The sequence below is a fragment of the Taudactylus pleione genome, unplaced genomic scaffold, assembly GCF_031769625.1.
Source record: "Taudactylus pleione unplaced genomic scaffold, aTauple2 ptg001003l, whole genome shotgun sequence".
Classification (NCBI taxonomy): Eukaryota; Metazoa; Chordata; class Amphibia; order Anura; family Myobatrachidae; genus Taudactylus; species Taudactylus pleione.
The window spans coordinates 137,843-153,071 of record NW_028285404.1 but is presented as its reverse complement, the minus strand read 5'-3'; the positions used below and the strand labels follow the sequence as shown (position 1 = coordinate 153,071).

The 15,229-nt window shown below is 50.7% G+C and overlaps 1 protein-coding gene across 3 annotated transcripts in view; it reads left to right on the top strand.

Moving 5' to 3' along the window:
- Positions 1-15,229, top strand: part of LOC148454337 (uncharacterized) — a 36,819-nt gene that overhangs the window by 9,279 nt on the left and 12,311 nt on the right. For all 3 annotated transcript variants that reach the window (XM_088461019.1, XM_088461017.1, XM_088461018.1), the window contains 2 exons: positions 957-1,148; positions 1,954-2,077. In XM_088461019.1, coding sequence (XP_088317145.1) covers positions 957-1,148; positions 1,954-2,077 — 316 coding nt within the window. The remainder of the gene's footprint in view (positions 1-956; positions 1,149-1,953; positions 2,078-15,229) is intronic.

Here is a 15,229-nt window from a genome sequence, read left to right as displayed (position 1 = left end):
ACACCTTCGCCTCTCAGGATGCATCCTTTGGGCGCCGGGTACTCCTTTCAGCACAGGAGCGTCCCCGCCCTTAGTTGTACTGCTTTGGGACATCCCCAAGGTCAACCCTGTGGACCCCCTATGGACCCTGAAGTAGAAAACAAGAGATATGGTAAGAACTTACCTTTGTTATCTCTGTTTCTACGAAGTCCATAAGGTCCACAGGGCGCCCGCCCTGACGCACCTGGCTTCAAATGGGCTGTGTGGCTGGTCACCGGTTTTCCGTCTCCTATTGCTGTGAGTATGGTTTCTTGTGTGTTCCAGTCTTCCTTCTCTCTGTTCCATATTCTCCTCCGGCCTAGGCTGCTTACCAACTGAGGTGCCTGTGGCTCGGGGGCGGGGTATAGAGGAGGACCCAAGTGCATCCTGGGAGCTAAAAGCTTAACTGTGTGGTGCCCATGGATCCTGTTCCAGCTATAACCCCAAGGTCAACCCTGTGGACCCTATGGACTTCGTAGAAACAGAGATAACAAAGGTAAGTTCTTACCATATCTCTTGTTATTACTAACACAGGGACCTGACTGGGGAGGTGAGGGAGTCTGGGAGTGTCACAGTGACATCACTATTATCTCTATTACTAACACAGGGACCTGACTGGCAGGATGGGTAATTCTGTGAAAGTCACAATCTACACATTATGATACTAGTGTTCCCGCTAGGATCAATAGTGAGATGGGCTCTGGTGGCACTAGTGTCTGCGCCTGAAAAGGGGTACGCCACCGGCCGGTGTAAGGGGCGAGGCCCCGGCAACATCACTGTTGGGGGCGGTGTGGCATCCTCGACGTCACTTTAGGGGGCGTGACAAGCCGCTGCCGTCACTAATAGGGGCCTAGGTGCTAGGCTTCCCCCGACGCTGTTCCTTAATGTGAATAGATGCTAAAACAGCCTAGCGTGAATTACTGTCTCTCAATATACAGGATTACACAGTAGTGAAGAAGACATCTGGGGAGTATGGGTCACCCAGCAGACGTCCCCGTGTGTTGGGAAGACTGAGCAGAACCCAGAGGCTCATCACGGTGCCTCCACCTCACTCACTGATACATGAGAGACACAATGATCAGAAGATCCTGGAACTCACCAACAAGATCATTCAGCTGCTGACTGGAGAGGTGACTGCTGGGAATGGGACATTATACAGTAACACCAGGGGATGTGTCTTGGTGATGACTGGAGAGGTGACTGCTGGGAATGGGACATTATACGGTAACACCAGGGGATGTGTCTGGGTGATGACTGGAGAGGTGACTGCTGGGAATGGGACATTATACAGTAACACCAGGGGATGTGTCTGGGTGGTGACTGGAGAGGTGACTGCTGGGAATGGGACATTATACGGTAACACCAGGGGATGTGTCTGGGTGGTGACTGGAGAGGTGACTGCTGGGAATGGGACATTATACGGTAACACCAGGGGATGTGTCTGGGTGGTGACTGGAGAGGTGACTGCTGGGAATGGGACATTATACAGTAACACCAGGGGATGTGTCTTGGTGATGACTGGAGAGGTGACTGCTGGGAATGGGACATTATACAGTAACACCAGGGGATGTGTCTGGGTGGTGACTGGAGAGGTGACTGCTGGGAATGGGACATTATACGGTAACACCAGGGGATGTGTCTGGGTGGTGACTGGAGAGGTGACTGCTGGGAATGGGACATTATACGGTAACACCAGGGGATGTGTCTGGGTGGTGACTGGAGAGGTGACTGCTGGGAATGGGGCATTATACGGTAACACCAGGGGATGTGTCTGGGTGATGACTGGAGAGGTGACTGCTGGGAATGGGACATTATACAGTAACACCAGGGGATGTGTCTGGGTGATGACTGGAGAGGTGACTGCTGGGAATGGGACATAATACAGTAACACCAGGGGATGTGTCTGGGTGATGACTGTATCATTGTGTGTATCAGGTCCCTATAAGGTGTGAGGACGTCACTGTGTATGTCTCCATGGAGGAGTGGGAGTATATAGAAGGACACAGGGGTCTGTACAAGGACATGATGATGGAGAATCACCGGCCCATCACATCACTGGGTAAGAGGAGACTGTCATTTATTATAAAGGAGAGAGTGCATCTAATACTTAGTAATGACAGCATGCGCCTGACTTTCCCTGAGCCATGCTACATATACCTGTGTAATTACATATAACATTATGCACTGTATGGGGGGTGATCTGATGTGGAGCTGTCAGAACCATGGGTTGTAGTAAGTAGTGGCAGTGAGTAGGGTTAGATTTATGGGGCCTAAGTTGAAACAGAAGGCAGACAAAATAAAGTGGCTATATGGTCTTGTTGAGCAGGAGATGGTTTTGAGGCAAATCTCCAGTGAGTAGAGGTGGGGTGGGGGGTAAATGAGGGATGGTATTGGAGGGTGCAATGAAAAAGGGGGCATACATGGGTAGGATGAACGAGATGGGGGTGGGAAAAAGTAGAACAAAAAAGGGGAGGTATAGAAAGGAATGGTTGGTGTAGAGAGTATAGGGGTAATAGAGAGGGTAAAGAAAAGAGATCACAGGGTCAAGGCAAGTCCAGGAAGGATTATGATATGAAACATGTACCATGGAGACCAAATTGCATTGGAACTTGACCACTGTGGTGTTCAGGAGGCTGGTTATGTATTCTATTTTAGATACGAACCAGATCCTATTCACTAACTCCTTATCAGATGGTTGGCAAGTTGATACCTAGCGGCTCAGGTAATATGTAGAATCCATTTGTTGACATGTAGCTCTCTGGTGGATAGGGGCACATAAAAGCATATTGACCAGGTTGAGAGAAAAGCTGAGGGGTGCCCCTGAGGCCATCAGCGACTGGGACCTTCGCCCAAAACGGTGCGATTCGTGGGCAAGTCTACCAAATGGGATAGAAAGTGCCAATATGTCCATAACGACACCGCCAACAATGACGAGGCATTGGGGTAGATCTGATGTAGTCGCTCTGGAACAAGATACCGCCGGCTGTACACCTCTGGACCCCAGCGCTGTTGCTCCATCACCCCTCCGCGGTGTCGCAACTCCAGCCATAGGCCTGGTACTTACGGCGGGGGACCTCCATGGGAGGACCCCAGACTGCAGCCGGGACAGGGTAAGGCGGGTTCCCGCTTGTGGTAATCCACGTCTTTGCGCAGTTCTACCTCCGGTCTCGGGAGACAGACCGGAAGTCCTGCTGTGGATACTAGTCCGTCCGGGACTCCGCTAGACCACCTGGGCTAAATTCACTGGTGCAGGTTAAAAGGCCAGGGAACCGGCGGTTGATATCGGCATAGGGGAGGCCAGCCCTCTCCCTATGGCTCCTCCCCCCCAGCTCAAGGCACCATTCTACTGCTTCTTACCACCTCTAAGCTGTTCCTCCTTCACCCCTAACGCCTCAGAGAGTCACAGCGGCCATTTTCTTCAGCAGCCACAGGTCTCCGGGAACGCTGGGTCCAGTCTCCATATATACCTCTCCTAGGAGCCAGGTTATATACAGCGCTATTTCTTACTAGCCACTGCGGTCTGTGTAGTTGAATCTAGTGCCCATTGCAGTTATAGTTATACTCTATGTGACTTGTGCTAGCGCTGCTGTCTGTGTTTTCTCTCTACTGTCAGCTTATACCTTTCCCTTTCATATATAACCCTGGGATACTGGTGAACTACAGTAAACCCCCTATGCACATCTACCTGTATATGTGAAGGATGTTGCATATAGTGTGTTATACTGTACTTGCAGTTATGTCTAGCAAAGGCAAGGGTAACAAGCAGTCTGCTGCTCCTATACTGGTCTCTTGCAGGTCCTGTTCAGCAGGATTATCCCAGGAGGTTTTAATTCAAGATGGTCTATGTCCATATTGTTATACTACACCAGGCCAGTCGGCCCCTCCAGCCCCTGTTCAGGAACGCCCTGTGCTTCCTTTTTCACAGGTGTTGGCAAAATTGTGGACCGCTTAGTCACTTTAAGCGACAGATAGTGGTTTTGGCTTTCTGAACTGAATGAGCGAAGCATGGAATACGCCAAGTAAAAAGTTTCCGCTCTCAATACGCCTGGTTTCTTTTTATCCTATTCCAGCAGTTGATTGCGCTAAATGGGAAGTTCCCCCAGCGGTAGGTTCCCACGTGACGCATCTAGTTAAAAGCTCTACTTTACCTATTCCTACAGTATCCTCCCTTAAAGGAGACGACTGATAGAAGGATTGAAGCTTGCTTCAAATCTGTGTATTCTCTTACAGGAGCTATTACTCGTACAGCCATGGCCACTGCCTGGGTGGCCAAAGCCATTGCGAGTTGGGCAGATGCTCTATAGAACTTATTTCCCTCTGATGCTTCTCGGGAACAGCTGTTCTACATCTCATACATCAGGGATGCAGCCTCCTATTTAGGAGAAGCGGCTTTTGATGCTGGTCTAGCTCCCAAGGCATCTGCTACTTCGGTGGTAGCCGGCGCTATTACTTGGCTTCGTTCATGGAAGGCCTACACGGACTCTAAGAAGGCCTTGAATTCACTGCCTTACACTGGGGAGATCCTGTTTGGACCAGAGTTGGACAAGATTGTGGCTACCTTGGCAGCTTCTAAGATTGCTTTCCTGCCCTCGGCATCTAACCAAGGCTTTGGCTGTCATCCTTAAGGTCCTTTCGTCCCCAGGGAAAAGCTAAAGGTCAGTCCTTTCCACAGCAGTTTACATCCACAAAGGTCCAGGACCAAGCACGCCTGGGCTACTAGATGTCCAGCTGCCAAATATGCGGACAAGCCTTCAGCCTGACGGGGCGGGCCTCCCCCTGGGGAATCCCAGGGTGGGAGGCCGGCTTCTTCAGTTCACCCAGTTCTGAGGTCAGACCACCACAGACCGGTACTAGAAGTGGTCTCTCATGGGTACGCCCTCTCATTCCTGAGAAGTCCTCCCCAGCAGTTTTTACACAGGCCCTCCATCAGAACCGAGCAAAGCCCTGCTCCTCCAGACAGCCATTCAGTCCTTGCTTCACTCGGGGGTACTAATTCCAGTCCCATCGTCACAGCGAGCGAAGGGTTAAGACTCTATACTTATCTTGGTTCAGAAGCCCAATGGGTCTCATTTGCCTATCCTCAATCTCAAGTCTCTGAACAAGTTTCAGGGTGCCCAGGTTTTGTATGGAAACCCTCCTAGCTATGGAACCTGGGGAATTTATGGTATCTCTGAACATTTAGGACGTTTACCTACATGTACCTGTAGCGACCTCTCATCAGCAATATCTCCGGTTTGCTGTCCTACAGCAACATTTCCAATTTCAAGCACTGCCTTTTGGGCATTCTACAGCTCTGTGGGTCTTTACCAAGATCATGGCAGTCCACCTTCGTCGTCAGGAGGTCAGACTACTACCATACTTGGACAACCTCTTGCTTATTAGCATGCTCTCCAGAGGTCCTTCACCGCCATCTTCAGATAACCGTTGCCTTTCTACAGAGACACGGCTGGTTGATCAACTGGAAAAAGTCTTCACTGACCCCTTTTCAAAGGATGGTCCATCTGGGAGCCCTTCTGGATTCTCCGGTTCAGAAAATCTTCCTGACAACAGACAAAATCTCTGCACTGGAGCAACGAGTGCGCAGGTTACTGAACGGTTGCCGAGTGTCAATTCACTCATCATTGCAGACCTTGCGGTCCATGGTATCCACCTTCAACATGGTGGGAGTTCGCTCAGTTCCACTCCAGGCCCCTACAACACCTAATCCTTTCCAGGTGGAATGGGCTGCCCCATCTGATCAGATCCCAGATAATGGTATTCTCTCCGGAAGTTTGCCTATCCCTCTCCTGGTGGTTTCAGACGTCCCACTTAAACAAGGGTCGCTTTTTCTGGATCCCGTACTGGGTGCTTCTCACCACAGATGCAAGTCTCCGCGGGTGGGGCGTAGTGACCGGCCAGCACTCCTTCCAGGGCTGTTGGACTCCCACCAAGGGGTCTTACCAATCAACGTCCTGGAGCTCTGAGCTATGAACAGAGCCCTCACTCTGGCTCAGGACATTCTTCAGGGCAGGCAATTACAGTGTAACAACGCCATGGCAGTGGCCTGCCTCAATCACTAGGGAGGCACTTGAAGTAGGTCGGCAATGGCAGAAGTGGCACACAGTCTCACATGGGCCGAACATCTCCTGGCCATCTCTGCGGTGTTCATCCTGGGATTTTCAATTGGGATGCGAATTTCCTCAGCCGTGACGTGCACGCCGGGGTTTGGTCTCTACACCCAGAGGTCTTTCAGCTCCTGGTGAACAAATGGGGTATACCTGATGACCTCAAGACACAACCACAAGCTTCCTGTGTACAGTTCCAGGACAAGGGACCCCGAAGAAGCCTTCGTAGATGGCTTGTCAGTGAAGTGTACCATCTGGCGTACTTCTTCCCTTCAGTCTCCCTTCCTCGGGTGCTTCGGAAATTCAAGCAAGATGGCGGCACTTTTGTTGGTAGCTCCGGCTTGGCCCAGACGCCATTGGTACTCCAATCTTCAGAGTCTCTCCATAGACGCTCCTTTCCCACTTCCTCAACAACCGGACCTGTTGTCTCAGGATCCCTGCCTACATCCGAACCTGGCCCGTGTGTCTTTGATGGCATGGCTCTTTAGCGACATCCCTCCTGAGGTCCAAAGAGTTTTCTCGCTCTGTGGTCCAGTCCATACTCTGAGTGCATAAGCCGACCTCCGCCCGGATCTATCACTGGGTGTGGCATACATACTTCCAGTGGTGTGCTACCAGAAGCTATGACTCTCAGCTGTTTCGTATTTCTAGAAATCTTGCCTTTCTTCAAGCTGAATTGGATCTCTGACTGCTCCTGGCCTCTCTGAAAGTGCATGTCGCTGCTCTGTCCATCTGGTTCCAGCGTAGAATCGCTCCAATGCCGGATGTTAGCACCTTCCTTTAGGGTGTCCTTTGTATTCAACCTCGCTTTGTCCTCCGTGGGATTTGTTAGTGGTTCTCCTCGCACTTCAGGGGCCTCCATTTGAACCCTTGGAATCGACCTCAAATGGCTCACTGCAGACTTTTTTTCTTCTGGCTATTGCGTCTGCTCATAGGGTATCAGATTTGGGGGCGCTCTCCTGTCACTTTCCCATTTCTGATCTTTCATCAGGATAGGGCTGTTCTTCTAACTCGTCCTGGCTTCCTTCCCAAGGTGGTCTCTCATTTCCACCTTAATGAGGAAATTGTAGTCCGGCCTTCCAATCACCAGTCCTCTCGGCAGGTGAGGCCTCCTTGGATGTGGTTCTTGCTCTGAGAGTCTGCGTGGAGTGTACTAGTTGACTTATTCTTTGTCCTATATGGATTCCACAAGAAGGGCTAGTCAGCTAACAGACTCTGGCTAGATGGCTTCGCATGACTATCTCACAGGCTTACACGCAGGCTGACCTTCCTGTGTCTACTACCGTTTCTGCTCATTCAACTTGCTCTGTGGATACCTCCGTGGGCAGCCCGCTGTGGCGCTTCTGCCAAACAACTATGCAAGGTGCCCAAGTGGACTTCTGTCCACACCTTTCTTAGGTTCTATGCCTTTTGATACATTTGCCTCTCAGGATGCTTCCTTTGGATGCCGGATTCTCCTCTCAGATCAGGATGGTCCTCGCCCTTGAACAACTGTTTTGGGACATTCCCATTGTCTCCCCTGTGGGAGCCCTATGGATCCTGAAGAAGAAAAATAGAGTTATGGTAGACTTACCTTTTGTTAACTCTTTCTTCAAAGTCCTTAGGGTCCACAGGGTGCCCTGCCTGACACACCTGGCTTCTATGGGTTTCTTCTCTTGGTCACCGGTTTCTTTCTCTGTTGTGTGTGTGTGTTTCTTCCTTCTTTCCTATCTTGCTCCTGCCTTGGTCTTGTGTGTGGGGTATAGGAGGAAGTAAAGCCTATTGTCTTCCCTGTGGATCCTATGGACTTCAAAAAAAGAGTAACAAAGGTAAGTCTACCATAACTCTCCTTATGTCTTTAAAAGCAGCTATTCAGATCGAAAGCTCTGAACAAGGAGGAAAGCTTTGTATAGGAAATCAAAGGTTTTAGTTATATGGATCCATGGTTATTTAAGGGAATCCTTTGCACTATTTTATGGCCAGATAAATGCCCATAAAGGGTTAGTTCACAAAATCGGTTTGAGAGAGAGTTTGTCAGGATGAGGAGGATGTCGTTGGCAAAGAGGGAAAGCTTATAATGGGAGCCGCCTACAACAATGCCTGAGATATCCGGGTTAACCCTAATTTTAAAAGCCAGAGGCTCTATAATGAGTGCTAGTATAAGAGGTGAGAGAGGACATTTCTGCCTGGTTCCGTTCGTGACTGTAAATGAATAGAGTAGGCTCCCGCCAGAACTGTAGTGTAAGAATTGTGGTAGAGGGCCTTAATGGCTTGCAAAAATATGCCTCCAAATTCAAACTGGAGAAGTGTGTGGACCATGAAGGACCAGGAGACCGTATCAGAGGCCTTTTCCACGTCCAGGCCCAAGATCGATGATTAGAGTTCGGTTAAGTTAACATGGTTTACAATTTATACTGTGCATCTAGTATTATCAAGTGCTTGGCTGTAGTGCACAAAGTCCACATGGTCTGGGTTACCCAGGGAAGGAAGCAAGGGATTGAGCTTATTTGCGAGAAGTTTGGTGAACTGTTTCAAATCAGTGTTTAGTAATCTAATGGGACAACAATTAACAACCATATAGAGGTCCTTGTCTGTTTTCGGAATACCAATAAGTTTAGCCCTGGTGGTGTCCAGGTGAAAACAGTTGCTATCTAGGATCTGGTTAAATATGACGGTGAGATGTGGACAGACGATTGGTAGGTCTTGTAGTAGGAAAAGGGAAATCCATCTGGACCCGGCTCTTTGGAGGGTTTTTGTGATTCAGGGGTATTGGCAATTTCCTCGGTGATAGGTAGCTCTTAGGCAATAGAAGTGGAAGGGGAAACCTTGGGCAGGGCACAGGATGAGATGTATACAGAAGGGGATGGGTCATCTACCAAGGGGGGCTGTCCCTGTATACTCCTTTTCCACTGCCGCACTAACCTGAGTTATTACAGGATCTACCTGGGTCGTGGCTCAGTGGAAAAGGGTCCATCTTCAAGTGCCGGCAGAAGAGTCCCCTGCACACGGGTGCAGTGTGAACAGTGCCAACCTGGGAGTTACCCGTGTCGGTGGCGCGGTGTGAAAGGAGTCTGTAGCCGGGCCTAACCCGGTTTGGAATCCTGTTCCAAATCCACGGGTCGGACCCGGGATTTTGGTGGAAAAGACAGTCAAAGTAGTCTTTAATAATAATTATGGTTGTTTTGTACCAAAGGGCACCAGTGGGGTCCTGAATCGCTTAGAGAGCTGAGGCGGTCTAGCGCGCTTTAAGTCAGTTGGCTTTCAAGCTATTCGCCTTATTACATTTTCTACTTCAGGGTCCATAGGGTATCCGCAGGATACCTTGGGGTATAGGCGATGGCGGCAGACATCCGGGCACCACAGAGTTAAGTTCTCAGCCTCTCAGGATGCACTGGGGTCACTCTCTCCTATACCCCGCCACCGAGCCTCAGGCACTCAGTTTTCGTCGGTGCCCGGCCGGAGTCTGATGCACTGTACAGAGGGGGGTCTGTTAAGGCCCCTGAAGTTTCTTCCAGCAGCTGTGGCTGCACACAAATGAGTGCACAGCATGGACAGTCAGTACTGACGTCCATGCTGTCACTCCTACACCCTGCTGGTACCAGAACGCCGGTACTGACCCGGGGATACTGGTGGGTATCTGGGGTCACAGCTAGCGATGACCCCGGTTACCCGGACTGTGGCCGATTTACGGGGGACAAGGCAAGTGGTGGGGTCCCGGGACGGGTCCCCACTGAACAACACAGTCCAAAGTCCCCGGGCAGGGGGCTTCCTGGGGACTGGCTGCAGCGTGGAGCCAGGCCACAGAAACCTGCACTTCCACTAACCCCTGGGTCAGTGGGCCACGGCGATATCGGATGTCCTGGGGAGCGCGCCTTCCCTGCACTGCAAACGGCACCTCCCCCGCTGCACACGGCCTCTCCACTGCGGTCTGGCATCTGCAAGCGCTCCTCCCTCGGACCAGCCTCCTTTCTGCTCCTCGGCGGCCATTTTGTAAGGACTTGGCAAGCGCTGCTGGACGCTGATAACTGCGACATCGTGGTCTGGGTCACCCTGCATATCTCTCGTCCGGTGCAAGGTCAGAGTATGCAGCGCTGTTTCCTACCAGGCTGATGTCTGTGTAGTTGATCACAGCGCTGGTAGTGCAGGGATTAATCTGCTAAAGCCCTTGCGGTGCGGTGTTGCAGGGTGTTATTGCCTCACTATACAAGAAATTGTCAGTGTGGTGTGTCACATACAGCTCCAGTTCACTCATCATGTCTGACAGTGAACGCGATTTTCCTCTTCAGCCAAAGTGTACTATATGTCTTGTACCACTAGTGGAGGGTGATGGCGACTTTGAGGGGTTATGTAAGGCGTGTTTTAGACTGGCACGGCCGATTTCTGTCACTGCACCTGTGCAGGAGCCGCCCTGGGCTTGTTTTGCTAAGGCACTTACAACCCTGGTGGGCCAGCTAGCGACGCCCCCTGCGTTTCCCCAAATGGGGTTGTCACAGCAGTCTATGGTGTCGTCTCCCATACAGGGGTTCCCCAGAAAGTAGTACCCCAGAGTCTACCACTCTCGCCCCCTCAGGCCACACAAGAGCCTGCATGGGTTAGTTCATTGTCCACTTCGGTGCAACACCTGTCGGACGTTTTAAAACAGGGGGAGCCATCATTGCGGCCGCATAAGCGACAGCTGCAATCTCTGACTGATCACTATGATCGGGATGATGTGTCGTCTGATGACGGAGAGATGCTTGACCTCTTTGACCAAGAGGTTTTCAGTACTAAGGAGACGGCCTTATTTATTGAAGATGACGAACCCACCGTGACCAAATCCAAATATGCCTTTTTCAAGGATATCCAAGGTGACGCTACGGTATTTCCCCTATCTGGTCAGCTAGTGGATCATTTAGAGGAGGCGTGGAATACTCCAGGTAAACGTTTCCAGCCTCAAAGGCGTTTGGCAGTGGCATATCCCTTTGCGGAAAATTATTGCTCCAAATAGGAAACCCCTCCATAAGTGGATTCTCATGTAACATGTCTGATGAAGAGTGCTACATTGCCTATGCCCTCCATGTCCTCCTTTAAAAGATCCTATGGATCGCAAGGTTGAAATATTTCTCAAATCTATGTATTCCCTTGCAGGAGGGGTATCCAGACCGGCTATGGCCGTCTGCTGGGTGGCTAGAGCCATGGAGCGTTGGGCTGATACTTTGGAGGCGTCTCTGGACCTGGACTCATCACCTGACCAGGTGGAGTTGGTGGGTAATCTCAGGGACTCAGCCACTTACATTAATGAGGCGGCCTTGGATATAGGTCTTCTTGCTTCTAGGATCTCCTCTGCAGCTGTGGCAGCACGTCGCACCCCGTGGTTGCGTTCTTGGAAAGCGGATGCTGATTCCAAGAAGAGTTTGGAGGGTTTACCCTTTAATGGAGATGTCATTTTTGGCCCTTATCTGGATAAAATTGTGGCTACTCTGGCGGCTGCTAAATCTGCGCGCCTGCCATCGGCTACAGTCCCATCAGGGTCGGGTTCTTCGTCCTTTCAGCCCTATAGAACCCAGAGTAAGCCCAGGGTGCAGTCCTTTCCGAGGCGGCCAGCCGCCAAGAAACCTACAAAGCCAAAGAAGCAGGCCTGGAGTACCAGACGTCCTGCTCCCAAGTCCGACGACAAGCCTTCGGCCTGACTGGACGGGCCTCTCTTTGGGGGACCCCAAAGTGGGAGGCCGACTTCTGCAATTCACCCAGAGCTGGTGTCTGACCACCTCAGACACATGGGTAAAAGAAGTGGTTTCTCAGGGGTACGCCCTCTCCTTCCGCAGGAGGCCTCCCAGCAGGTTTTTCACCACGGGTCTTCAGTCTAATCAGGACAAGGCCCTGGAATTCAACAAGCTATTGCGCTCTATGCTCCAGGATGGGGTCATAGTGCTAGTTCCTTTGTCTCAGAGGGGATTGGGGTATTACTCCAATCTTTTTCTGGTACAGACACCCAATGGGTCCTACCGGCCAATACTTCACCTCAAATCCCTCAACAAATTCTTGAGGGTTCAGCGATGAAGCCTGGGGATTTCATGGTTTCACTGGATATTCAGGATGCTTACCTGCATATCCCTATTGTCTTGGCACACCAGAGTTTCCTCCGGTTTGCAGTGGTCTAAGACCACTTCCAATTTCAGGCACTGCCCTATGGTCTGGCCACGGCGCCTCAAGTGTTTACCAATGTTATGGCAGCTCACCTGCGGATGCAGGGAGTTCGCTTATTACCCTATCTGGACGACCTCCTGTTGTTGGCGCAGTCTCCAGAGAAACTTCAGAGCCATCTGCAACTGACAGTCTCTGTATTGCAGACTCACGGCTGGCTGATAAATTGGAAGAAGTCCCCCCTGGTACCATCGCAGAGGATGCTCCCACTAGGAGCTCTGTTGGACTCCCAACATCAGAGGATCTTTGTGACAGAGGAAAAGATCTCTGCATTACAGGCGAAAGTTCCCCATTTGCCTGCGGAGTCGCCGGGTATCTATTCACTCGGCCATGAGGTTACTGGGTTCTATGGTGTTGATGTTCGACATGGTGGAGTTTGCCCAGTTCCACTCCAGACCTCTGCAGAAGTTGATCCTCTCCAGATGGAATGGGTTGCCCCAGCGGATAAAGATAAAGGTGCTTTCCCCGGAGGTACGTCTGTCTCTGGCCTGTTGGCTGCAGACTACTCAGCTGAACAGGGGGCGTCCCTTTTGGATTGCGGACTGGGTCCTTCTGACGACGGATGCCCCATGCAGGTAGTCAGACAATGCCACCACGGTGGCTTATATAAATCGCCAAGGAGGGACCCGCAGTCAGGCGGCTCTGACAGAGGTGTCCCGCATTCTAGCCTGGGTGGAAAGGCATCTCACTGCAATATCGGCAGTGTTAATACCAGGAGTCCTCAACTGGGAAGAAGACTTTCTCATCCGTCAAGACGTGTATCCAGGAGAGTGGTCTCTTCACCAGGAGGTGTTTCAGCTACTGGTGAACAAGCGGGACCTACTAGAGATAGATCTCATGGTCTCCCGACACAACAACAAACTGCCGGTGCTCGGGTCAAGAACAAGAGACGCAGAAGCTTATCTGGTGGACGCTCTGTCGGTCAGTTGGACCTTCCAGTATGCGTACCTCTTCCCTCCGTTCTACCTTCTTCCTCGAGTGATACGCAAAGGGTCCTTGTCATCATCCGGACCTGGGTCGGCTGTCTTTGGCGACGTGGCTATTGAGACTGCCCTCTTGCGGTCCAGGGGTTTTTCCAGCTCGGTGGTCAACATCATGCTACGAGCTAAGAAACCTTCATCTGCCAGCTTCTACCATCGAGTATGGCGTGCTTTCTTTCAGTGGTGTCGCCCTAGAGGTTATGCTCCTCGGGGTTTTTGGTTATCCAGGGTGCTGGCTTTCCTACAGGCAGGTTTAGATCAAGGTCTTCGCCTTGCTTCTCTGAAGGTGCAGGTGTCGGCACTGTCTGGTATACTTTCATCGTAGGATTGCTACGATTCCTGATGTCCGCAACTTTATGCAAGGTGTACTGCGTATTCAGCCTCCCTTTGTTCCACCTGTGGAGCCTTGGGATCTGACTGTGGTCCTAAGAACTCTTCAAGTACAGCCATTTGAACCACTGGGCTCATGCTTAAGACCGTTTTCCTTCTGGCCATTGCATCGTCCAGGAGAGTTTTGGAATTGGGGGCCCTGTCATGTCGCCCTTCATTTTTCATAGAAACAGGGCGGTGCTTCGCACTCTTCCGAAAGTGGTGTCTAGTTTCCATATCAACGAGGAAGTTATTGTGCCGGCCTTTAATTCTCCGGAACTTTCGGTTGGTGAGGCCACCTTGGATGTGGTGCGGGCCTTAAAAATTTATGTTGACCGCACTGCTTCTTTTAGGAAATCCGACTCTTTCTTTGTCCTTTTATGGCTTCTGAAAGAAGGGTTGGCCTGCCACTAAGCAAACGTTGGCAGGATGGATTTGCCTGGCTATTTCTGAAGCTTATGTTCATGAAGGCCTTCCTGTTCAATCTTCTGTTAGGGCTCATTCCACTAGGTCTGTGGTTCCTTCGTGGGTAGCTCGACGTTGCGCCTCAGCGGTTTAGCTTTGCAAGGCAGCCACGTGGTCATCTGTCCATACTTTCGTACGGCATTATGCTTTTGATACCTACGCCTCTCAGGATGCTTCCTTCGGGCGGCGGATTCTTTTTCCAGCACAGGAGCGTCCCCATCCTTAAAGGATACTGCTTTGGGACATCCCCAAGGTATCCTGTGGATACCCTATGAACCCTGAAGTAGAAAATAAGAGATATGGTAAGAACTTACCCTTGTTATCTCTATTTCTACAAAGTCCATAGGGTTCCACAGGACTTCCGCCCTGTCAAACCTGTACTGCAGATGGACTTTGCTCTGGTCACCGGTTTTTCCGTCTTTCTGGTGAGAATGTGATTTCTTGTGTGTTCCAGACTTTCTTCTCTCTCTTTTCTCCTCCCCTGGCCTATGGCTTGTGACGTAACTGCCTAAGGCTCGGGGGCGGGGTATAGGAGAGGGACCCCAGTGCATCCTGGGAGGCTGAAAACTTAACTCTATGGTGCCCGGATGTCTGCCGCTATCGCCTATACCTCAAGGTATCCTGTGGAACCCTATAGACTTCGTAGAGATAACAAGGGTAAGTTCTTACCATATCTCTTATAGGATTAAAAAAACAATATAAAAAAATAAGATTACTGTGAAAGCCGTCTTAGTTGTTTGTATACAGCGTCTGTAGGAGTGCATTTGTTGAGACTCCTGCCTATGGACCGTTTCGGAGAGAATGGACAGAATTTAAATTTTTTGCACTTTCTCTGGGAGGTGTTTAATATGTTCGCAGACAGCAGATTTATGGTGGGGGGCTGCAAAAGGGCAATATCGATCCTAGAGTACGAGCGATGGTGAGTAGAAGGTGTAGTCTCTAGAGGAGGGGAAAAGAGCGTCCAGCCGAATTTCATAATATGTTTGTTAGATTGAGAAACAGGACAGGAACGGGGGTGAACCTATCCAAAGACTGTTTGAGAAGGCTATTAAACCCCTCCAAAAAAAAAAAAAGATTACTCTCCCTCCATTTGCACAGTGTGGCAAAAAATGAGTTGAAGAAATGCCTTTG